General features: G+C 45.3%; 1 protein-coding gene across 2 annotated transcripts in view; it reads right to left on the bottom strand.

Annotated features, from left to right (window-relative positions):
* CERS6 (ceramide synthase 6) overlaps window positions 1-24,382 on the bottom strand; it is a 153,337-nt gene extending 128,955 nt beyond the window's left edge. The window contains exon 1 of one of the 2 annotated variants that reach the window (XM_060257270.1): window positions 23,881-24,382. In XM_060257270.1, coding sequence (XP_060113253.1) covers window positions 23,881-24,050 — 170 coding nt within the window. In that variant the 5' untranslated portion in view covers window positions 24,051-24,382. The remainder of the gene's footprint in view (window positions 1-23,880) is intronic. The other variant, XM_060257269.1, reaches the window with a different exon arrangement.
* Window positions 24,383-26,321: the final 1,939 nt, after the last annotated feature.

Below are 26,321 nucleotides of genomic sequence, written 5' to 3'. Positions count from 1 at the left end.
CCTTGGAAGGATGGAAGGCTGAGTCAACCTGAGCCAGCTACCTGAACCAGTTTCCGCTGGGATTGAACTCAGGTCAAGGGCAGAGGGTTCCAACTGCAGTACTGCAGCTTTACCACTCTGCGCCATGGGGCTACCCTGTGAATTTCGGGGGAGGCATTTGTAAATTTCCTGCAAGATTACCCTGGAGGTCCTTTCCAACTCCATGAGTGTATGAAGGTACACGTGTATTCTGACCACACCTAGACATGCCACTCTTCTTGGTTAAATAGGTCACAGAACCAGGAAAACCAGATCTACCTCTGCATGAACTATGGGAGAGTGCTGAATAGCTGGGTAAATTACCCACATGTACTCCCGTACATATGGGTAAATAACACAGGTCTTTGTCAAGACTTTATTATACCTCAAAGATGGAAATTGGTGAAGTTGTTAAAGGCTTTTATGACAATACCAGGCTCCTGGGTCTGTACTGGAATCCAGTGGAACATCTAGCAGCTATGTAAGATTGATGGCCTGATATGGTTCAAATGTGCTCAAAGCAGCTTTTCCACATCCTACGAGACTCCTTAAAAGGATACTCCGTGTTCTAGTTCATGCTGAATTTCATCAGTACATTGATGTACATTGCCTGGCTGTACATCAGGCTATATAATGCCAGAGGACATTTGCATCATGTATCTTAGAAAAATTAAGGAAAGCAGGTAGGGCTGTGCAATAATATCATGGTTTTACTAGGTCCAAGGTTCCAATCAGACACCAGCAACATCCCCAAGCCTTCCCTTTCCAGTTGCAACACACAAATAATGTCACCAATGTTTTCCTAGCATCATCTATGGTAGGGGTGTCAAACATGTGGCTCGGGGGCTGAATCAGGCCCCCAGAGGGCTCCTATCAGGTCCCCAAGCAACTGGTTGTCATCTGCTTTCTTCTCTCTCTCTCTCTCTCTGCACAGCTTGCCTTGCCAGGCTTGCTCAAAAACAAAGGAGCTACAGAGCAAAGTCTCTATTTTCCCCATTGACTGAGGCTCCTCCCTTGGGGAGGAAGGGGGGGAGGAACAGTTTGCTTTGCCAGGCCCTCCTAATTGCACAGTAGACCTACTAAGCCAAGCCTCTCTTCCTTCTATTGGCTGAGACTCCCCCACCCCGGTCCCCTGCAGAAGGAAGGAAAGAGCCAGAGCTCCCTTTGCCCAGTTCCCTGGATCCCTTGGGAGAGATACAAAGGAAGCACCTTTAAAAGCAATGAATGCTAATACTTTAAAAGCATGATTTATTTTAAGGTATTTTTTTACAAAAAATCTTTAATTGTGTTTGTCTGTGTCTTTTATAAAGTTTATATCTCCATTATCTGGCATTACATTTTATGATACACGTGGCCCGACCCAACAAGATCACATTTATGTTGGATCTGGCCCTCACAACAAATGAGTTTGACACTCCTGATCTATGGCAATATAAAAATACCAGAAGGTTGTAAACCAGATGTTAATAGGGCCTGCCATTGTAATTCAGCCAGAAACTCAAAAGAACTGCTGGAAAAACAGAAAGGGATGTCCGCAGGCCCTCATGACACAGATAGACAAATTCCACTGAATACTGACCTACATTGCAAAATAAGAAGAAAACAAAACAAGCATTTTTAAAAACAAGTTGTAAGAGTTGACATTCCCATTTTCAATGCTTGCTCTGCAAACCCTAAAAGATACACAACTGTGAATTCTTCTAACTGAAAACATGAAAATGTTTCATTGTTAAGACCATGCAGATTAAACAACTGTCTGGCGCACCGAACAGATTGACAGAACTGGGTCAAATCTTTCTCTAGTGGCTCTAGGCAATCTCAGCCAATTTGCTGTACTTCAGCATTTTGGGGGGGGGGGGGGGGGGGTTAAAAATTTTTTAAAATGTCTCCATTCATTCCAGACTCATCCATGGTACTGGCATACAGGAAACCTCAAACAGAGAAACCAGATACCACTATAGAGTTTCTAGTTCAAAATAAACTAATCCTACCATCTTAGGGCTGGACATTTTTGTAAACTGAAGGGTGAAAACATCATTTGGGGAGGAGGGGCAAAGACATGCCAGAAGGATTTTGATTTAATTGAGATGATGTTAAAGGGAAGGGGGGGCACAGATAGCAAATGGTCAACTAAAAACAAACAAACCCTAGTCTCTTCCCTACAAAATAAACTTCTAGAAATATTGCTAAAAACAGGCCAAATCCCATGTTCTGTTTCTGAAAACTAGGGTTGTCAGCTCCAGGTGGGGAAATAGCTAGAGATTTGGCGGGGATGGAGCCTGAGGAGGGACGGGTTTGGGGAGGGGAGGGACTTCAGGGGGGGATAATGCCAAAACAGCCGTTTTCTCTAGGTGAAGAAGAAGAGATTAGATTTATACACAGGCCTCAGATTCAGTGGGAGCCCACAGGAGCACAGCTCCTGCACCTTTCTGAGAGTTCCTCCTCCTCCTTTGGAGAGTTCCACCTCCTTGTCCATTGAATGGTATATGCAGCTGCATAATAATCCCTGGATGAGCTCCACCACCTATTTTCCTACAAAATGACCACTGTTTATACCCCACCCTTCACTCAGAGTCTCAGAGCAGTTTACCATCTCCTTCTCTTCCTCTCCCCACAACAGACACCTTGTGAGGTAGGTGGGGCTAAGAGAGCTGTCTGAGAACTGCTCTTGAGAGAACAGCTCTGAGAGAACTGTGACAAACCCAATGTCACACAGCAGATGCATGTGGAGGAATGGGGAATCAAACCTAGTTTAACCCAGTCTGCCACTCTTAACCACTACACTAAACTGGCTCTCAACTGATCTCTCAACTGATCTGATCTCTGTCACCTGGAAATCAGCTGTAAATAGCAGGAGATCTCCAGCTAGTCCCTGCAGGTTGTCAATCCTGCTGAAGACATCTGTGGCCATGAGAGCGGTGCAACAGCATACCTGTGAACGCCTACAATCTGCTCCTTGTCTCACAGGCCATCATCAGAGAGATGTGGATGCATCTCCTCCTTCAGAATCCCCAAATGAAACATTACTCAGTTTGTATTGTATTCCAGACATTATCAACACATGAGTGATAATGATTAAAAGTTTACAAAACCAAAAAAGAATAAAGCTAACAAGCAATCCTAAGCTACAATTAAAATATCAGTTCTGCCTCAACAGTCATACGGAGGTTTTCCTCCCTGCAGGTTTAATATATGGCATCCTCAGCCCCTGAAAGAAAGGGACACTGAAAAATCATTGCTGTTTCCTTCACTTTTACGGAAGCAAGCAAAGGGGCATTCATATTTCTGATGGACAGGATCTCTCCAGCCTACCCCAGTTAGGATGAAATGACATTTCTAGCAATCAAATGTCGGCAGGGAGGTAACCTCTAGCAGAGGGGTGGCTGAACTTGCTTCATGCACAAGCCACGTAGACTAAATACCAGATGCTCGAGAGCCGCAATGTGAGAGATGGGTTTGGGAAGTGTCCTAAAAGTGACGTCACAGCAAGAGGTGGGGGTTTCAGTGCAGGATGTGACATCATTAGGAGCCGAGGAAGTGACATTACCAGACATGAAATCCTTGCTTGACACCATTCCATAGCCCCCAGGTGGTAAAAACTGGCACTTTCACAACAAATCATCCTCTTAGCTGCATCAACAGCATAGTTGCCTTTGGGTACTCCCTGCCCAAGAACACCAAGTTTAAATAAAAGCTACTAATCTTTATTCCTTAATGGACACCAGCAGATGTTTTCTGTCCTGGTAATTGTAAGCATAGCAAGAAAATGTGCAGGTTCAGAGGAGATGGGAAATAAGGCAGCCATCACATTCTTCCATGCATACCTCTGCCCTTCCCAAAGCCAATCTTAGGGTCAGGAACACATTGGGAGGTAAAAGGTATAGATTGCTAAAGGAGTTTCCCTGAGGGCAGTCAAAAACCTTGGATTTTCATCTTCTGGACCCATTTAGAAATGTGAAAGAACTAATTAATATCTATATCCACTGGGCAGAGTCTGCACATGACAGAGGAGAGATTCTTGGAGTGGGAAGTGACTCTTGAAGTCATGGACACCAACCTGGGTTGCCAGATCTTAACACACAGATCATGGCTGTCCACGAAACTGGAGGAGAAGCTGGGAGATTTGCATCTCGATTCCACCAGCATTTTAAAAATGCTAACCAGAAGCTGCATGGTGGATAGGCTTGTATCAGCAGCAAGAAGGGTGAAAAAGAAGGGAATTTTTTCTCTCCTGTGTGGTTTTGCCAATCAAACCTGCCTCCCCCATGCTGTTAGCAGCCCTCAAGAAAAAAAAAGACAAGCAAAAGAAACAAGGCCACTTCTCTCCCACAGCATGGGAGGCCAGTCTATCTTCAAAGTGAGTGAAGGCATTCTTCAAATTGCAAGGGAGTGAACCTGAATTTGGTACCCTCAGTTTCTGTAGTCAGCTGGGGGTGTGTGTCTTGTTATCCTCACTGAAATATATGGGGGGAGAGAGAGAACACAACAGGGAGCTTGGGGGGGGGGCTGTCCTGTTTGCAAAGATTTGCAATTTCCTCTTACTCTGAGCAGGGAAGGAAAACTGGCAAGGCAGAGGTGGGGGGGCGGGGAGTTTGCACTGCGCTCCTTTTTTGTATGTTTTTGCATTCAGGGGAATTTGCTGCCCTCCTATACACCTCCCTCCCTCCCTCCCAACCCAACCGGAAAGGACTCCAGCTACTCCCACACACTGGGACCAGCAGGGAAACATGTCACTTCTGCAGGCTGGCTGGGGGGAACTTTCCCCCAGCCACCCTCCACCTGGAGCAGCAGGGATGCACCTTGCTTGTGCAGGCTGGCTGGGGGAACTTTCACTGCTGGCTTGGCTCCCTCCCTCCTATCCCAAAGAACTCAAGCTGCCCCCTCCCACACACACACACACACACACCTGGAGTGGCAGGGACCCATGTTGCTTGTGTAGGCTCGCCGGGGGAACATCCCCATGGTGGCCTGAGCAAGCAGAGTGTGGCTTGGCTGCCCTCCTCCCTCCCAACCCACCCTGAAAGGACTCCAGCCGCCGCCCCCCACCAGCCGGAACATGGCCAAGCCAATTCTTGGTGAGCACTCTGGAGACAGTCACCAATCCAAAGGATAAAACGCAGTGTTGGTAGACCTTCTCTTCATAACAGAAACAAAGATCTTTTCTGTGTTCTTCATGTATCATGATTTGAAAGTAGGCATCTTGTAAATCAATTACAGCAAACCAAACTTTGTGCTTTAATAAAGGTAAAGCAGACATCAAACTTGGAGGGCAGTTAGAGGAGAGTCAACCAGAGATCCACAGTGAGTTTGGCGTTTCTAGCACACCAGGGGGCATTCAACCAGATCACAAACCTTATGAATTGAACTGGGTCCTTAAGCTCTTAAAAGTTTGTGATTCTTCTTGGCTCATGAACTGGGCACGCCACAACCTGCATTTTCTCGGTTCGTGCCCATCCCTAGCTGTCATGCACAATGGGCTAAGCCACTCACAGTGTAATCCTATGACAAGTTACTCTAGTTTAAGTAAACTTAAGCCACCTTTCCCATCATCATGTGATGTTGCTGCAGAAACTATTACTGCTCTCCAATTGTATTCCTCATTCTCTAGTGAATGGGAATGTGCCTTCAGTGGGCATCAGGAAATCACATGTTTGGCATAGCGAAAGCTGGGAAGAAAGAGCAGCAGCTCAAGTGACATGCAGCGGATGGTGATGGGAAGGGAAGGCTGCAGCAGCATCTGTTAAAGCTCAGTCCACCTGGGGACTCCACAGAAAGCCTGGAACTGTATAAGGCCATGAGTCTTTGCACTTTGCAGAAGTGTGATGCCTCTCTTTGCCTGGAGCTCTCCTGGAGTTACAACTGATCTCATTATAGGAGGAAATGGCAGCTTTAATGGGTGGACTCAATGGCTCTCCCTCCCTTCTTCAAACTCTGCCCTCTTGCAGGCACCCTGAGTTACCATTTCTCCAACTCCAGCAGGGGACCTCTCAACAATGCTCCTCTTCCCCCTCCCTTGCTCAGTGGAGCAGCAGGGGGGAAGTGGCATTGATTGACCGCTGGGCATTACTCCCCGTTTCAAGTCTCTATGGTAAAAAATAGCCAGGGATTTTTGACATTCCTAGATAGTCATGATGCTACTTCTTGTTCCAAAACAGGAAGTGACACCAGAGAATTCTCCACCCCACAATGCCCCCAAATAGGAAATGATTTCCAGAACTCTCCATCACTACAGGCACTGCCCCCAAATCTCCAGGATTTTCCCACAATGGAGACTCAAATCACTGAACTAATTAACTCTGAGAAATTATTTCTTTACATCAGAGAACTCTGTACTGCAGCTCCTTAAACCTTAAAGCACATCTTAAATTTCCTCAGAAGTCAGCCCACTGATTTCAAGGGCATTACTTCCAAGTTTTAAAAAGATGCCTTAAAATGCAAGAAATTGAGCATTTAACACCAGCACTCGGAAATTAAAAAAAATATTTTTCAGTCTCTTCCAAGGATGAGATATTTGATGCTAATGCTTCATTTTTAGAATTCCTACACCCAGAATGAAACGAGCAATTCTGAAATAGTGAGACTTAGTATCTCCTTCCTCCTTCCCAAAACAAACCTACAGAAAATGTTAAGCAATTTGCTTCTATACAATTCTTATATGCAATTATGCTTCTGTAGAAAGAGTAATTATCTCAAGAGTTATAATTTAAAGATGTAGCACTGACATTTTAATGTCGGAGCAGATGACAGTCCTTCATAAAATGATTAAGGCTGCAATCCCATGCACATTTACTTTAGAGCAAGCTCCACTGAAACCAGCTGCATTTAGTATCAAGTAAATGTGCACAAGTCCAGGGTTCTTAAGTATAGAAATATTCTAATTTTGCCAAATACAGTGAGTCATCCCAGCACATTTTCATTGTTTGAGAAAAGAAAACCAGAAATCTGAGCTTCTGTTACATATGCATGAAAAGGATTACAGGATATTAAAGGGAATATTATTGAGAATATTAAAACTGAAATCAAGATGACACTCTGCTACATATAGTAGGGCAAGCCAGGTACCGAACTGTGTACCAGGCCACAAAGAAGTTTATACCAAGCATCCAAACAGTGTGGGCTGGGGGTGAGAATGCCTTGCTTTAAGACTGCATAAAGGGCTTTCACTCCACATGATGCAACATGAAGAGATAATTAAGTATGTGGAGTAAGTTACCCATAGCTTATAACTCTGTGCCACACGGCTCTTAATGTTTAGTGGTACTTACTCCAAATTAAGATTATGTGAAATTGCAAATACAGATACCTGTGTTTCCCTCCGAGAGAAGTATTCCAAGGCTGGCTTTTTCCAGCAACAATAGGAGGAAAGGGTTAAAGCCTTCCCTGCACAATCTTTCCCCTTAACAAAACAATCTCCAAGGTCCTTTCTCCATTTCTCTTTTAAACCATGCTCACTGTGGTCTCTAAGCAAATCTGCACTAAAACAAAATTCAACTGCATTTCCATTTCCAGGGTCTCCCTCCCCTAGGGATGCCAAGTCCAATTCAAGAAATATCTGGGGACTTTGGGGGTGGAGCCAGGAGACATTAGGGGTGGAGCCAGGAACAAGGGTGTGACAAGCATAATTGAACTCCAAGGGAGTTCTGGCCATCACATTTAAAGGGACAGCACACCTTTTTAAATGCCTTCCTTCCATAGGAAATAATGAAGGCTAGGAGCACCTTGAACATATGAAGCTGCCTTATACTGAACCAGACCCTTGGTCTATCAAAGTCAGTATTGTCTTCTCAGACTGGCAGCGGCTCTCCAGGGTCTCAAGCTGAGGTTTTTCACACCTATTTGCCTGGACCCTTTTTTGGAGATGCCAGGGATTGAACCTGGGACCTTCTGCTTCCCAAGTAGATGCTCTACCACTGAGCCACCGTCCCTCCCCGTCCTTCTTTTGGGGCTCATAGAATTGGACCCCCTGGTCCAATCGTTTTGAAACTTGGGGGGTATTTTGGGGAGAGGCACAAGATGCTATACTGAAAATTTGGTGCCTCTACCTCAAAACACTCCCCCCGCCGAGCCCCCGATATCCGCGGATCAATTCCCCATTATTCCCTATGGGAATCGTTCTCCATAGGGAATAATAGAGTGCCCAGTAGACACTTTCCTCCCCCCCCGCCCCACTTTCTAAAGCAGGGGGGAGGGCCTCCAAACCAGGGGAACCCTTGCCCCCTCCCTCTCTCACACACACAAACAAAACACTTACTGGGTCTGGTTCCTACACAACTTTACTCACTCTGAAAACTAAAGCAAAACAAAGGGAGGGGCTGTTCTCTGACGAAACTGTTACTGATTCTTTCCCATGAAGCGCTTCCTGTTTCCTGCTTCCTGCTCAGCTTTAAAGGCACACAATTTAAAAACGGACCTGTTTGCAGGTTTCTAAACTTGCAGGAGCTCTAGAGGTACATGGTGACTGGTGGGGGCGGGGCATCCCCCGCCGGCCAGCTGGCTGGGGGCAGGGGGAAGCCTGTAAAAACGGGGGATCCCCCGCTGGGACCTGGGGATTGGGAAGCCTACTCTCCCCCCCAATTACATTACCTCCCTTGAGGGGTCAACCTGGTTTCAGTCTGCTGTTCCCCCAAGCTTTTTGGATGCTGTTTCACCACAAACTTAATCACCTTGAATCTAATGCTGGAAAAACCCAGAGTGAATGTTAAGTGTGGAAGGACTACTTTTGCAAAAAAGAACATTAATGCATGTTTGATCTTTGGACATATGAACCAACACCACTGCAAATGCATTGTCTGAGGCAATGTGTGGTCACCAGGAATGTTGTATGAATGTGCCATCACCATTATGGGTGAAACCAGCTGCCGGAAGAGGTGAGGGCCCTGATGGGCAATTCCACAGAGCCTGTAAGACAGTCCTCTTCCGGTTGGCATACAACTGACCGGCATCTGAATATTTTATGGAAGACTGTGGGATAGCACACTGATGAATTGCGTTTATTTTATTGTGTAAATTATTAATGTATTTTAATTTTTAATTTTATTGTTAGAATTTTTACGTTGTGAGCCGCCTTGAGCCCGCTTTGGTGGGGTAGGGCGGGATATAAATCAAATGAAATAAATAAATAAACAAACAAACAAACTAGAGATGTAAAATTTCCAAAAATGTTGATGCCACAGGAAAAAAAAACCTTGTTTTTTGCCCTAGGAAAAAATGAAAGGGGGGGGAATAGAAATATATGCAGTACTTTCCTATCAAATCTAAACTTCTTTGACTGATTGAACAACATAAAGTACATCATAACTTGGTTGTGGAGGAAAGTACTATCAAGTCACAGCTGACTTATGGCGCCCCTGTAGGGCAGGGGTGTCAAACATATGGCCCGCAGGTCAGATCAGGCTCGCAGAGGGCTCCAATCAGGCCCTCTAGCAACTGGCTGTCATCTGCTTCTTTTCCCCTTGCCTGCTCTTTTTGGTTGCCATTTTGTGTTTCTCCCCAGATAAGCCAGGCAGCAAAGCAGCCTTTCCCTCTCCCCCCTTTTCCCAAAGGGAGGAGGAGGGAGGAGCAGCCTCAGCCAATGAGAGAGCTTGGCTCTATAGCTCTGCTAGGTGATTAAGTTTGCCAGGCTCAATTAACCACCCTGCAGAGCTACTGAAACAAGCCTCTCTTCCTTCTAATGAATGGCTGAGGCTCCTCCCCCTCCTCATGCCCCGTGGAAGGAAAGAAAGAGCCAGAGCTTCCTTTGCATAGCCCTCAACATCAGGAGAGCTATAATGAGTGGTTTTAAGACTAGCAATGTTTTAGTGAAGGTATGAGCTTTTTGCCTTGCTACAGAGAGAGAGAGAGTTTTGTTGGGCTTGTTATGGGTGTAACTGGGTTCCCTTCCTTTTTCACTGTAGTCATGCCCTCCAGTCTTTCTCTATAGGAAAGCATGTGAACTATTTAGAAGAGAAGTATCAGCATTAGGCTGAAAGTGTATTCCACCCCAGGTTTACCCAGCAAATTTTTCTTAATTTTTCTTTCACATTTTCCTTTGATTGGGAGTCTTGAATTTAGACTTCCCAGATAGTAGGCTGACACTGAACACTGTACGTGGCTGTCACTCTGTTCTTGTAGTTGTTTTTTGGGAGAAAGTTGTATTTCTTTTTCAGTTGTAGTCATTTTTCTGGGGAAAATTATAGTTTTGTTGACAAGCACATAGCCCTTAGTCTGTGCCATGGTGCCTTCACATGTTCTTGCCTAGTACATGAAGTAACTTCTGTACAAAAGCTCACAATGCCCAACTGCTTCATGTTCCTTTGAGTCTCCGGCTCAAAGCATTGACCATGAGATGTCTGTAATGAATGTCAATGAATCAAAAGTAGGTTTGCAACTTACAGATGTGCACACCTGAACAGCACAGACATTGTCTGCAGTTTTTGATGCAATCATTAATAGCAAGAGGTGACATTTATCAGAGACTGTTAAACAAAATATTGCAAGCGTGCTAATATTTTAAGCATGTTCTGTTTTAAGTTTAAAAAAATCTTTGTGTGTCTCTGCCCTTTATAAAGTTTATATGTCTGCTACCTGGCATTAGATTTTATGATACACATGGCCCGTCCCAACAAGATCTCATTTATGTCAAATCCGGCTCTCATAGCAAATGAGTTTGACAAATGAGTTTAGCAAATGAGTTTTCAAGGCAATAGACTTTCAGAAGTAGTTTGCAATTTCCTTCCTCCACGTCACAACCCTGGTCTTCCTTGGGCATCTCCTATCCAAATATTAGCCTGGGCGACCATGCTTAGTTTATGCAATCTGATGAGATCAGGCTACCTTGGCCTATCCAGGTCAGGGTGCTTATAATTTACATTTAACTTATAATTTACATTGACACTTATAATTTACATTTAAACAAATACTTTAAAATGTCGTTTTTGCCTAAAGTATAACAGAGTTGTTGTGTCCCCGCCCCCACTCAGTGTTCCCTCAAATTTCCAAGTTTCCACTAGAAACACAGTAAGAGTCCTCAGATTTTTTCATGCCATAATTTTAGAGTATAAAAAACCTTCCCTTAAGAAGTATACATTACTTATTCCAAGAGATAAAATATTTCACAGAAAAAAGCCTTCAGTGGGGAAAACAGGACAACCCCCCTCAGTTTTCCTTCTCCTTTCCCAGGCCTATATATCACTTGGTCAATCTGTCCCTTAAGCAGTAGTTTTAGTATGAATCTGCCATTGTAGCATCCTCAGACTGCCCATTCATTAATAATAAAGGTAAAGGTAGTCCCCTGTGCAAGTACCAGTTGCTTTCAACTCTGGGGTGACGTTGCTTTCACAACATTTTCACAGCAGACTTTTTACAGAGTGGTTTGCCATTGTCTTCCCCAGTCATCTACACTTTCCCCCCAGCAAGCTGGTTACTCATTTCACCAACCTCGGAAGGATGGAAGGCTGAGTCAACCTGGAGTCAGCTATCTGAACCAGCATTCACTGGGATCAAACTCAGGTCGTGAGCAGAGGGCTCCGACTGCAGTACTGCAGCTTTACCATTCTGCGCCACGGGGTTCTTTCATTAATAATAAAGCACACTGAAAAGACAGAATCTTTACTAGCAAGAAGTGTTCCCTCTAAACTGAGTTAGTGTGAGCTAGCTCACAGGTTTTTTGGCCTCTGGCTCACACATTTTTGTCTTAGCTCAGAAAGGATGGCCCCAGAGCAAACTAATTTATAGAGTAGTCAAATCACTCACTCCCAACTTTAATGCCAGTAGCTCACAAAGTACAATTTTTGCTCACAAGACTCCATAGCTTAGAGAGGGTATCGCTAGCGAGTACTTCTTCCAAAGACAAATTATTGTTCCAGCCATGCTATCTTGGAACAACTATAGCTGGGTTTTTATGAACGTTTGGTTTAGTTATTCAAACTATCAAAGTTAACATATAAAAAAAACTAACAAATGACAATTTCTTTTAAAAAACCTCACTGGAATTAGCACTTTTACTACTGAGTGGTTCCAGTCAGTATAGAGACGTGCTATCACTCCAGCCTGTACTTTACAGCCAGAGTCAGCCCTAGACTGTCTGGCACCCTAGGCAGGGCTAACTTCTACCCCCCCCCCCCCCCCGGCAATGATAACATCACCAAGTCACATGGGGGACTCCCAATTCTGAATCCCCAGAAGGCTGGCGCCCTAGGCAATCCCCTAGGTTGCCTAGTGGCGGAGCGGCCGTTTACAGCTGAAGTGGAGGTACAGTTGCCAGCAGGAGACTCAGTGGGTGGGATTAGGGACACAGGAGGGATGGCTGTTGCCAACAGGATGACATTGTTTTCAGGGAAAACCCAGAAGTGATGTTACCCCTCTCTAGGAAGCATCAGAGACTCCGTGGTAAAAACTGGCTCTACCATAGAGAAGCTATCTCTAGAGAAGCTCGATGTCACTACCACATTTATCCAGAACCAACATCACGCCACTGGTTTAAGGGCCAATTTTAAAACATTCTCCTGCCACTACTCAGAGCAGCAGTGGGAAACAGGAACTAGTCAGCAGGAATCCCCTGCCCCCTACTGGAGTGGCCTAGCGATCCCATTTGGAGGACTTGTGCGCACCATGCCCTATTAATGTTACCAGCAGCCAGGAGAAAGAGTGTCCTGTCTCTTCAATAGAGGATTCATGTGATGTTATTTACTTCCATAATCCCATACCCATACCAAACCTTTAATGGCATAATAGATTCAGATAAAAATACACAGAATATAAAAATTTAATCATTTCCACACGTTAAGCCTTTGTTAAAGGAACAGGACTTTTCCCCCACCAGGTTGTGGGGTATTGCTATGCACTATACAGAGAAATATCACAAATATATCACTTAGATTTTGTTAGTTTTAGAGAGTAATCTTAAGCAGGTCTATTCAGAATCCTATTCATGTCTATTCACTGGGGTTTACACCAAGGAAAACATTCTTAGGATTGCAGTGATAGAAAAATGCATGCTGACAAGTATTCAGACCATGCAATAAGCAGCGATAACAACAAAACCAGCAGAAAAGCCCATCTGTTATTCTGTCATCCTTCCAAGGAGCTCAGGAAAATATTCATTTCCTCTTCCTCATTTTATCCTTCACAATGCTTGACATAGTTCAAGCCAAGGAATGAGAGCCAGTGTAGTGATTCAAATGTCAGACTAGGATCTGGGAGGTCCAGGTTTGAATCCCCGGGGCTCTGCTACAAACGGTCGCTGGGCAACCTTGGGCCACTCACACACACTCAACCTAACCTACCTCACAGTGTTGTTGTGAAATAAAATGGCAGAGAAGAGAACAATGCAAGCCACTTGGGGTATCCACTGGGTAGATAGGTGAGGTATAAATGTAGCAAACAGAAGAAATGAGAAATACTTGGTCCAAGAAGCTCTCCCAAAGAGCTTGGGGAAAGAATGGAGATTTGAACAGGAGTTCCCCTGGCCCAGTCCTATTTCTTCATGTGTGAACCAATGAGGTGGCAGATTGCTCCAGTGACAGAACAGCTTCAGAACGCAAGTGAAGTGACATTTTTCAAAGTCCCATTCCACTTCCCTGTAAATGGAAAACTAGTGCAGCATTTGAAGCTGTAGATTAAAACTGTAATGCTCCACCTGTAGCCTATCTTATTCTACTATATGCAGACCAAACCCCAATCTGCCATACTAACCGCTGCATCACACTGGTTATTTTTTAATTTGTGATTTTTTAAAATAAAAGCATTGACCATTTTTCTTTTGAAGGTTCTTCTCCCCATCACCCAATCCTGATTCCACCCTATTGTCTAATTCTATTACTTCACTGAAATATTCAGTGAAGTAACGCTAGACACACTTTATTAAAGTTATGTGAAGGCCTATATCAGGGGTGGGTCAGACGTTTGAGGGAAGGAAGGAAGGAAGGAAGGAAGGAAGGAAGGAAGGAAGGAAGGAAGGAAGGAAGGAAGGAAGGAAGGAAGGAAGGAAGGAAGGAAGGAAGGAAGGAAGGAAGGAAGGAAGGAAGGAAAAAAATGAGGGGGATGGAGGAAGAAGGGAAGGTAGAAAGAAAGCAACTTTAATTTTAAATGCATTCTCCAAGCTGCTTGCTGGTTTGGCTTGGAGAAGTGATTTAAAGAGACAAATGCCTTCACCAAGGCAGTGGGGGTTTCGAGAACCACACAATGTGTGTGAAAGAGCCACATGTGGCTCCTGAGCCACAGTTTGGCCACCCCTAGCCTATGTATAACCTTAGTTCTCATCTGGAGTGACTCTGATTAGTCGTGTGAAGACTGAGCAGAAGACTCTTCAAAGGCAAAGTTTTCCCAAAGAGGTCACTGAGGTAATCTTTTGAAGGTCCAAATCTACAACTGTACCTAGGTAACCTTCAAAAGATGGTGCAGTCGAAAGAGCATCAAGGCCACCCTATCAGACTACCATCCTTGAATCTATCCTGCAGCCCATTTGGGGAATCTCTATCTGCAGAGGCACCTGAGTTAAGGGATATTAATTCCCCTATAATTCATCACACTTTCCATCATGAACATGGTGCTCTAGACCTCACATAGAACTGTTGAGAAACATCTCTTAAGTTTCTGACCATTAAAGTCTTATTGCTAGCTATCGTTACATCAGCCAGAAGGGTCTTGGAACTCAGTGTACTTTCCATTCATCAAGGCTTATGGGTATTCCAAAAGATCCTCTGTACAGATGCAACTTTCACTCCAAAGTTCTCTTTTCATAGGAGTCAGAAGATGTCTCCAATCCTTTTGCCCAGTCCTTCTCACCTGAGGGGAAAGGAGTGGCATTCTTTGGACTTAAGGAAGGTTCTGAAAATATATATCAAGAGAACATCTCCACTGAGAAAGTCAGATTCCTTATTTGTAATATTCCACCCCATAGCTCGGGGCAAGAAAGTGTCTAAAGCATCCCTAAGCAGATGGTTGCATCAATGTATAGAAGCAGCCTATGAAGCAAAAGGTTTGCTTCTAATTGTTGGTATCAAAGTATGCTCCCCCGGTAATGAGGCCACTTGAATTGCTTTTGATCTTTTGCCCCAGTGGATCTTTTGCCCCAGAGGATCTTTTGCCCCAGTGGAAGACATTTGCAGAGCAGCTACAGGGGCCTCTGAAAGGCACTATAAGCTCTATACTATAGCTGACAAAGGTTGTGGGCGCAGGACCTTACGGAATGTTCTGACGTATCTCAGTGTATTATAAGAGGTCCCACCCCAGAATTCCTCTATAGCTTATTTTGTAACAGGAGCTCCTGTGCATATTAGGCCACACCCCCTGATGTAGCCAATCCTCCAAGAGCTTACAATGGTTGAAATATTATATGAACTACTAAGAGCCCTGTAAACTCTTGGAGGATTGGCTACATCAGGGATGTTTGGCCTAATATGCAAAGGAGCTCTTGCTACAAAATGAGCCCTACTAAAATTATATCCTTGGTTCCAGATGAGAACAGAACACTGGTCACTTATGGTGAAGATTCCTTCTGTCTGGAACCTGAGGGCATCGTTTTGTTTCACTCTTGAAGTAAGGGAAGACATTTTTTTTCCCAACATGAGGAAGCAAATGTCCACTTTCCATTCAGTACTGTTTCTTACTGTGTTTTGTATATTGTCTTCTTTGTTAAACTCTCCTCCAAACTGTTTACCATCTCTTGTGCTTATGCTATCAATATGGAGTATGTTTATTTAAGTGAATAATAGTAGGTTCTCTTGGGGGTTCTGGAAGTCTCAGAGCTCAGTAGGAATAGCTATAGATAAAAGAGGAGCCAAAGAATTTCCACTTCTTTTCTGCCTCAAAGGATGATGGAAAAATCTCCCAACTAGCAAAATGATGCCCCCAAAAAAGAACCTTCATGGTAACTGACCAGGTTTCCATTCTCACTGGAGGTGATAAACCTGCTGGTGGAGGCTCATATGATTGAATACTTTTCTATGCCAATTTTTCTATGCTCAACTGTTTGACAACCCCTGCTTTCTGCTCCCCACAAAAAGCTGTGGGGAGCAGAAAGCAGGGGTTTAAACTTTAAATAGCTCATATTAACTGAGTTAAGTCGCAAACCAACCTCCCAGTTTTTATGGCTTCATGGTTCAGCCACAAACCACAAAGTGAACCACAAAAATGTGGTTTGTGCCCATCCCTACTGCTAACAATCCACGTGTGCATGCAGCTTTACAAGAGCATGTTTAGACATGATTGAGGTGACAAATGAGGAGGTCCTACAACTGATAGACAAATTAAAAACTAATAAGTCACCGGGTCCGGATGGCATACATCCGAGAGTTCTGAAGGAACTCAAAGTTGAACTTGTGGATCTTCTAACAAAAATCTGTAATCTTTCATTGAAATCTGCCTCCATTCCTGAGGACTGGAAGGTAGCAAATGTCACCCCCATCTTTAAAAAAGGTTCCAGAGGAGATCCGGGAAACTACAGGCCAGTCAGTCTGACTTCAATACCGGGAAAGTTGGTAGAAACCATTATCAAGGACAGAATGAGTAGGCACATTGATGAACACGGGTTATTGAGGAAGACTCAGCATGGGTTCTGCAAGGGAAGATCTTGCCTCACTAACCTGTTGCATTTCTTTGAGGGGGTGAACAAACATGTGGACAAAGGAGACCCGATAGATGTTGTTTACCTTGACTTCCAGAAAGCTTTTGATAAAGTTCCTCATCAAAGGCTCCTTAGAAAGCTTGAGAATCATGGAGTAAAAGGACAGGTCCTCTTGTGGATCAAAAACTGGCTGAGTAATAGGAAGCAGAGAGTGAGTATAAATGGGCAGTCTTCGCAGTGGAGGACGGTAAGCAGTGGGGTGCCGCAGGGCTCGGTACTGGGTCCCATGCTTTTTAACTTGTTCATAAATGATTTAGAGTTCGGAGTGAGCAGTGAAGTGGCCAAGTTTGCGGATGACACTAAATTGTTCAGGGTGGTGAGAACCAGAGAGGATTGTGAGGAACTCCAAAGGGATCTGTTGAGGCTGGGTGAGTGGGCGTCAACGTGGCAGATGCGGTTCAATGTGGCCAAGTGCAAAGTAATGCACATTGGGGCTAAGAATCCCAGCTACAAATACAAGTTGATGGGGTGTGAACTGGCAGAGACTGATCAAGAGAGAGATCTTGGGGTCATGATAGATAACTCACTGAAAGTGTCAAGACAGTGTGCGTTTGCAATAAAAAAGGCCAATGCCATGCTGGGAATTATTAGGAAGGGAATTGAAAACAAATCAGCCAGTATCATAATGCCCCTGTATAAATCGATGGTGCGGTCTCATTTGGAGTACTGTGTGCAGTTCTGGTCGCCGCACCTCAAAAAGGATATTATAGCTTTAGAGAAGGTGCAGAGAAGGGCAACTAGAATGATTAAAGGGCTGGAGCACTTTCCCTATGAAGAAAGGTTGAAACGCTTGGGACTCTTTAGCTTGGAGAAACGTCGACTGCGGGGTGACATGATAGAGGTTTACAAGATAATGCATGGAATGGAGAAAGTAGAGAAAGAAGTACTTTTCTCCCTTTCTCACAATACAAGAACTCGTGGGCATTCGATGAAATTGCTGAGCAGACAGGTTAAGACGGATAAAAGGAAGTACTTCTTCACCCAAAGGGTGATTAACATGTGGAATTCACTGCCACAGGAGGTGGTGGCGGCCACAAGTATAGCCACCTTCAAGAGGGGTTTAGATAAAAATATGGAGCACAGGTCCATCAGTGGCTATTAGCCACAGTGTATGGAGCACAGGTCCATCAGTGGCTATTAGCCACAGTGTATGTGTGTATATAACATTTTTTGCCACTGTGTGACACAGAGTGTTGGACTTGATGGGCCGTTGGCCTGATCCAACATGGCTTCTCTTATGTTCTTATGTTCTTATGACATAACAATTTTTCGAAGTTATCAGATTGTCCACTTACTGTAGTGTAGATTAATTACAGGTAGTTCATATAATATTTCAACCATGTTGTTTAAAATATAGTTGCCTGAAGCAGCAAAAAAGGACACCCACGCACCCCCCACCCCAAAAGACAGTGAACTTAAGGCTTTCATGAGAACAAACTAAAGGTAAGTTAATGGGGAGCTCATGTTGAAACTACATCCTTGGCTAATCGCTATTCCATCAGAGGACAAAAGGTGCTATATTTACATGTTGTTGTTCTTATGGCATCATATGAAACTTGCCGTCTTTATGCAAAGTTCACTCAAAACTGACCAATGAAAATGAACTGAAAGGACAGAAATTAAGGTTGCCAGGTTCAACTCAGGAAATAGCTGGGGACGTTGGGGGTGCAGCCAAGAGACTTTGGGGGTGGAACCAGGATACTTTGGGGATGGAGCCAGGAGTAAGGTTGGACAAGCATGACTGAACTCTGAAGGAAGTTCTGGCCAACACATTTAAAGGGACCACACACCTTTTAAATGCCTTCCCTTCAATGGAAATCATGGAGGAAGGGGGGCACCTTCTTTGGGGGCTTATAGAATTAGACCCCCTGGCCCAATCTTTTTGAAACTTGGTGGGGGGGATTTGAGGAGAGGCACCAGATGCTATGCTGAAAATTTGGTACCCCAACCTCATAAAACAGCCCCTCAGAACCTCAGATACCCACAGATCAATTCTCCATTATACCCTATGGGGACCAGTTTCCCTAGGGTATAATGGAGTATCCAGTGAACATTCAACTCCCCCCACCCAAATTTCTGATAACCCTGAAGCAGGGGAGGGCCTCCAAACCAGGGGACCCCTTGCCTCCAGTGGGGATTGGCAACTCTAACAGAAATGGGACCACTAAGATCTCTGCCCAGTTAAGCTAACTCTGTTTTCAGAATAAACCATATAGAAATTATGCAAGGTGAGGTATGAACAACTTTCTCTTTAGCCATCTTAATATAGCTTTGCTTAACTTAAAGTGCATTCAAGAACTAGACCTGTGGCATTTGGAAAATTCTTGACCAATTAAGATGCTCAAGAGCAAGAAGGGAGAGGGAGAGAGGAAAATAAATAAACCCAAAAGGTGGGCGGGTGCCAAGGGAAGACGTAAGAAACATTGGGCAAGACATAGCAATCCTCTCTTTTGAACATCGTTCAGCCTCCAGAGGCACTTCAGCTCTTTGCAGACACAAGGCATATATTTATTTAGGATATATTTATACCCACTGTCTATCAGCAATTCTCAAGGTGGATCAAGAATACAAGGCATGTTTCCCGAAGCAGCTTCACCTCTCCTATGTGTCACTCAAAAATATGTATTTCAGACAGCAAAGATGAGAAGCACCATCTGTTCCAAGGGAAAGGGGTAAAGAGCTGGAGGAGTGGGGAAATGTGGATCAAAGAAGCTGAAGGCAGAGTTAAATTCTCCCCATTATCCCACTGGTATTTCACTCCCAAATTATCTCCCAATGCTGCTTTTGAAAAAAACAATAGTGTGGGGAGCTAATTTAGCTCCCATCCATGGTTTCATCCTAAAAGAAAAACTGCATGCAATATTGAGAGATCCATGACTGATCTTCTGGCTTTTGGTTTTAAGAGAAATACAGGCTTTATGCAGCTAGGATTGTCATAGGATCATTTTTTCTCCACCCCCATGAGACAGAAAATAGCTTGAGGGAAGACGGGTTTAGATTGCTGAAATTACCCAAAGGAAAAGGCTTCCTCACCGTTAATGTGGGGATCAAAGTTACAGCCCAAAACACCATGGTCATGACATAGCAGAGAGGCAGTCATGTTAAGCTGTCGTAGCAAAGTTGTTGCACTGAGCTATCATGATCTAGACCAAGGGTTTACAACCTTTTTGAGCCTGTGGGCATCTTTCTAATTCTCCCACAAGGTGGTGTCGCAACTACAAAATGGCTGCCACAGGAGGCGGAGCCAGCCACAAAATGACCGGCGCACAAGGCAGAGCCACACAAACAGAGGAAATCCACATGAAGTGCAGAAAAGTGGTAATTAAAAATACACTGGGAAAGAGCAGTGAAAGAGAATAAAATAGTGTGGTTGAAGCTGCCACTGAAACAACATTATTTTAATCTGCACAGCCAATCAGATCTTCAGGAGCCCTGCAAGGCAAGAGCCCCACCCACTTTCTGCAAATGTTTGGTGGGCACTAAGAAAGGTGTTTGCAGGCACTATGGCGTGCATGGGCAACACACTGAGGAGCTCCTGACCTTGCAAATGCGTTGAGGGGTTCCTGAGTCAGCTGCAAAGCCACATAGCCAAACTCTCTACTCAAACTGGGGTGCAAATCTATATTCCAAAAACAACCTAGTTCACCTGATATAGCTTACACTGATAATTCTGGGACCTGTACTGTTTCTGACATCTCTTAGAGGGCCCATAGCAGCTTCATAGTAGCTCATACTAAACAAGGTTCCTTCAGACGCAGCTATGACAAAACATGCCAGGAGACAAACAGAAAGATTGATTTTAAACACCATGTAAAAGTGCCACAATTTCACTTTTATTTTGGCTTGCTAACACTTTCTAAAGCTGACCAGAACAGAAGAACTGTCTGGTTATTTTAATTCATTATGTTGAATTATACCCTTCTCCACTAGCTGCTTCTTGGACCTCATGCCCCTCTTAAGGTTGCTGTGCTTTTCTGACAGCAGAAGCCACAACCAGCAGAGTTTCTTCCCCCAAACTCTAAACTTAGCAAAAATATGTTCCCTTGGCTCTGTGCTTTCCTGGACCACTTTCCTCCTGACACCAGTGTCCATCTGTAGGCCTTGTACTGCCTAGTCTGCCTTCATTGTGGACTTCATCAGGTTCATCCACCATTTCCTGTTCTTAAAGCAATGCCTTTTACCTTCAGCTACACAATCTCTTGACCAGCCTTCCTCCAACTCCTGTGTCCCCCTCAGTAGTATTCTTCTCCTCCTCATCTTAAGTGCCCTGAGGTTTCTGCAACATCAAGTCTTTGATTAGCCCCTTCTCGCCTTAGTTTCCTGTCCTCTCTCTTCACTCCAGTCTCGGACTGTACAGACATCTGCATTGTCCACAACTAGGTCAGGCCTGTGATCTTCCCTGTATGGAGCCTAGGAGGCGGTGGCGACTTTCACGCAGTGCACATTCCACTGAAAACAACAACAAAACAAACATGTAACCTCTTCAGATTATATAGCCTTAGAAGGCACACAACATGCATGTGGTATTCCCCATCATGCCTTTTAATTCTATTTTGTATGTTTTATATTGTTTATATACATACACAGTATCTGCATCAAATTACATCATTAAGTAGTAGTAAGCAGGGCTGCCAATTACATCATTAAGTAGTAGTAAGCAGGGCTGCCAACTGCTAGGTGGTGACTGGAGATCTGCTATTACAACTAATTTCCAGGCGACAGCGATCAGTTCATCTGCAGAAAATGGCTGCTTTAAAGTTGGACTCTATAGCATTATACTCCGCTGAAGTCCCTCCCCTCCCCAAGCCCCACCCTCTTCAGGCTACACCCACAAAATCTCCACGTATTTTCCAACTCAGAGCTGGCAACCCTAATAGAAGATATTGGATTTACATCCCGCCCTATATTCTGAGTCTCAGAGCGGTCACAATCTCCTTTACCTTCTCCCCCCAACAGACACCCTGTGAGGTAGGTGGGGCTGAGAGAGCTCTTACAGCAGCTGCCCTTTCAAGGACAACTCCTACGAAAGCTATGGCTGACCCAAGGCCATTCTAGCAGGTGCAAGTGGAGGAGTGGGGAATCGAACCGGGTTCTCCCAGATAAGAGTCCACGCACTTAACCACTATACCAAACTGGCTCTCTAGTAGTAAGCAATGTGTTCAGATTCAGTTTGTGGTGAACAGCTACGCTGTAATCTCAGATGGATTATCTCCTAAAACAAACAACCCTGCAGAGACATGTAGCTGCTGGGCAGGAGGAGAAGCACTGTTGCTTCATCATATACCTGGAAGCAAGAGGAGGAAAGACAGGAGGTACTGCCAATGGTATCTTTATTTATTCCATCACCACTGTGTTCTCTGAGTCCTGCTGTCTCTCAGCCAGCACAGCAGGCTCCTGCTGCATGCTCCCATGGCCACCCAGCACCAAGCAAGCTCTGCCAGAGGTCTGGCAATTCAGGCTACCAAGCCTTCTATTGCTGCTCCAAGGAGCAGGATTTTCTTCTATGGGGGTCCACATGCTGGACTGCACAATAATATTTCATAATAAAAACAACAACAGCAACAAGGCTTCGTCACACATGCACTACTGTAGGGAATCCTGCAAAGTCCGTTCACTGTACAAATGAAACCAACAACTTATGTTTGCAAGAAGTCCATAGCAGAAATAAATGAAGGAGCTGGAGGACAGGGAAGCCAACTGTAAAGCAGCCGAAAGGGAGATGTAGAAAAGCAGGCTTCCGCATTGTCACTGAACACCAGACCTCCCCACCAGATAAAACATCATCTGCTAGTTGGTTCCCAAAAGCTTTACAACTGCTATGTTTCCTGAAAACTCTAAAAACTACAATGAACCAGCTCCTTGCAGGGGTGGGGAGACTGAACAAAAACAGAAAATGCAAAAGCACTTTGCCTGCCAATGCAGATGAATAAAACTAGCTGCTAATAAACCGAAACACTTGACACATAAATCCTTCAACTAAGAGACTATGGACTAGTATTTAGGAAACATGTGCTACATAATGTGGATGTAAATGAACATTAAAATTTAACAAGCTCTTAGTTAAATACCATGGCAATCAGCAAGTTGTACTAATTCTGCCTTTTCCTCATTTTCTTCTTATCTCCCCCATGTATGCCTTTTACAGTCCAGCCTGAAAGGAACCCAACAGAAGCCAGGGAAGGGGGAACGGCTGACTGTCCTTTGGCCTTTCTCATGTAGTAAATAGTAACACTTTGTTGAATGTCAAAGAGATTCCTATAAAAATGATAAATGATTACTGATAGCATGTACAGGATATGAGCATCTTGTCACTTTGTTTACTTGATGATCCTGATCTGTTTCTCCTAAAGCCTACAAAGTAAACCAGTGTTCTCCAGAACACTTTAAAAGCAAACAAATTTATTGTCACTCAGATGTTCTGCACAAAGTTGCCAAAAACACACATAAAATTGTGCCTGTAGGAATATTTAGGGCATGATTTGAGCCAGAGATCAGTCAGAGATTCATCAAATGCCTCAGAGCAGACCTGGGACACATAGGAATGCAGTTGCATATACCTCCAGGCGTGTGCAAGATTTCACTGGGTGCCACTGACATCCCATTCATAGCCGGCAGAGCTTTCAGATCCGTGGGCCTAGCAAGCTTGACTGAACTCCACTCTCTCATTTTAGAAATGAAACCCCCAAAGCGTTAAAAGGTAGCGTGCACCCAGCGATGCTACAGAGGCCGCAGGCTCAAAAACCTTTTGCTCAAAGCACCGAATCCTCCACTTAACCCGCCTCATGCTAGCAATGCTGCCAGTTATTGTCTGTGGAATTTCACCTTCCAGACCCAGAACTGCCTGCATCAGCCTGGGGGGGGGAAAGATGGGAAGGAAATGGGTGGTGGTGGTGGTGGTGGGGAGGACACGCAAGCTAAACTTTAAAACCTGTTTCAAACGGGGGAAAGCAGAGCCTTCTCTTTGTTCGCATATAGACATTCTTGACAGGCGATTCCACAATCCTGATAGGGGAGACCGCCCCCCTTCTTCAGAGAAGTTTAATCCGTGCACCACCTCAGCCTCAACTCACAGGGTTGCACCACCATGAACCCCCAAAACACACCTCCGGGGAGGTATTTTGCCATGAATTAAACACACATACAAAGGAAGGGGGGGGGGGGAGAGAGAGACTGAACTGCTGTCTCTTTGCCACGGGAGGAGCAGCTCCTTCTGGGGTGGGGGGTTCTTGAGGAAGGGGCGGACTTCGCCTTAGGCTCACCTTTCGAACACCATGCGGATCATGAAGATGCAGAAGGCCAAGGGGAAGGCGAGGTAGAGGTCCTCCGTCTGGGGGAAGGTGGCTTCCTCGGTGTTCTTCAGGTCCGCCCAGGTGACATTGTGTGGCAGCCAGAACCTCTCATTCCAGAACCAGGCGAGGATCCCTGCCATCTTTGCTTTGTCTCGCTCGGGCCGGCTTCCCCTTCCAAGCCCCCCCCGCTTCTTCGCCTTTTTGTTCGGGGTGGGAGCTGAAGGATGCTGGGCGAGGAGGAGGATGCTCGCCCTAGCTAAATATATAGAGCCGGGACGGATGGAGGGAGGGATGTCAGCGTGTGCCTCGATGGGCGTGCAGTTGGAGCGCCTCGAATCCTGCTCCAGCGGCCGCGACCGCTGCCCCTCCAGCGGCTGTCTTAAACCCCTCCCTCAGCAGCGGCAGCCCACCCCGCTCCGCCCAGCCCAGCCCAGCCCGCCGGTTTCCCTCCCTCTCCCCCCCCCCCTCCTCCTCAGCTCGGCCGGGGGCGGGGAGAGAAAAGTCCGCCTCCCCGTCGCAAAGCCCTTCAGGCGTCGCCCTCTGATTGGCTCGAGGCCGCGTCAGCCAAGTCGCCCTCCTGCAAAAAGGGGAGGGGCAAGCGCTAACGCTCGCGCCGCGACCGTTGCTCCCAGCAGATTCCGGCCCGCGGCTCCGTTGGCCGCCGCTTGGCTTGGCGAGACGGGGAAGGGAGGCGGCGTCGTCGTCCCCCCCCCCCCCCCCCACAACGCACACACCGTTTCTCTCATGTGTGAGGAAAGAATGAAAGCCACCACAGGAGGTGTTGCACAAGCAGCGTGCAACTGATCCTCCGGCTCGCTAGGGACAGAGGAAGCTGCACTGTGATCCCGAGGAGGCGATGCAGTGGCACCGGGGTGACGGGAGGAGGAACTGGCTGGCCACATCCTGATTCCTCATAGCGAAGGTTACGGAAAAGCACTGCTTGAGGGGAGGGGGCGCCCCTCAAAACTGTTTCTTCTAGGGTTGCCAATTTCCAGGTGGCTCCTGGAGATCTGGAGGTACAGCTAGTCTCCAGGCTACAGAGACCAGTTCCCAAAATTACAACTGATCTCCAGGCTACAGAGATCAGTTCCCAAAATTATAAGTGGTCTCCAGGCTACAGAGATCAGTTCCCAAAATTACAACTGATCTCCAGGCTACAGAGGTCGGTTCCTAAAATTGTAATTGATCTCCAGGCTACAGAGATCGGTTCCCAAAATTACAACTGATCTCCGGGCTACAGAGGTCAGTTCCTAAAATTATAAGTGATCTCCAGGCTACAGAGATCAGTTCCCAAAATTATAAGTGATCTCTGGACTACAGAGATTGGTTCCTAAAATTATAACTGATCTCCAGACTACAGAGTTTAGTTCCTAAAATTATAACTGATTTCCGGACTAAAGAGATCAGTTTTCCCCAGAGAAAATGCCCGCACTGAAGGGCACATTCTATGGTACTGTATCCCACTGAGGTCTCTCCTCTCCAAACCCCATCCTCCCCAGGCTCCACCCCCATATCTCCAGGAATTTGCCAGCTCAGAGTTGGCAACCCTACTTTCCATAGTCGCTTACTTTCTTACCTTATTTAGGATGCGGCACTGTTAATTTCTATAGTGTCTGTGAAGTTGCCGAACCTGGAAAGACACTAAAAACAACAGTGTATCCCCAAATGTTGAGAGGCGGGCAAAATAAGGATTTATCAGAGACAATGTAGAACAGGGGTGTCAAACATGCAGCTCAGGCCCCCAAGCAACTGATTGTCATCTGTTTCCTTCTCCTCTCTCTTGCTTCTTTCTGCATCACAGGTTGCTTTGCCAGGCTTGCTCAATCGCACAGGAGTTACAGCCTTCATTTTCTCCATTTGCTGAGGCTCCTCCCTTGGGGAGGAAAGGTAGGAGGGAGAGCTCACTTTGCCAGGCTCTCTCAATTGCACAGCAGAATTACCAAGCGAAGCCTCTACTGGCTGAGGCTCCTCCCCCTCCTGGTCCCCTGGGGAAGAAACAAAAGCCAGAGCTTCCTTTGTCCAGTTCCCTGGATCCCATGGGAGAGATTCAAAGAAAACACCTTTATGACCGAGTGCTAATGTTTTACTTTAAGCTTTTTAAAAAACCCTTTAATTGTGTTTGTGTCCTTTATAAAATTTATATCTCTGCTTCCTGGCATTATATTTCATGACACACATGGCCCAGCCTGACAAGGTCTCATTTATGTCAGATCCAGCCCTCATAACAAATGAGCTTGACACCCTTAGTCTAGAAAATAGGGTCTATAGTCAGTAGAGAAGGCTGGAGCGTATGTTCCATTTTAGGCACCACAATTTAAGAAGGATATAGACAAGCTGGAACAAAGATGGTGAGGGGTCTGGAGACCAAGTACTATCAGGAAAGGTTGAAGGAGCAGGGTATGCTTAACCTG

Source organism: Heteronotia binoei, chromosome 16 (genome assembly GCF_032191835.1).
Source record: "Heteronotia binoei isolate CCM8104 ecotype False Entrance Well chromosome 16, APGP_CSIRO_Hbin_v1, whole genome shotgun sequence".
NCBI classification, from domain to species: Eukaryota; Metazoa; Chordata; class Lepidosauria; order Squamata; family Gekkonidae; genus Heteronotia; species Heteronotia binoei.
The sequence above is the reverse complement of the archived record's forward strand: the minus strand, read 5'-3'. Positions and strand labels throughout refer to the sequence as shown.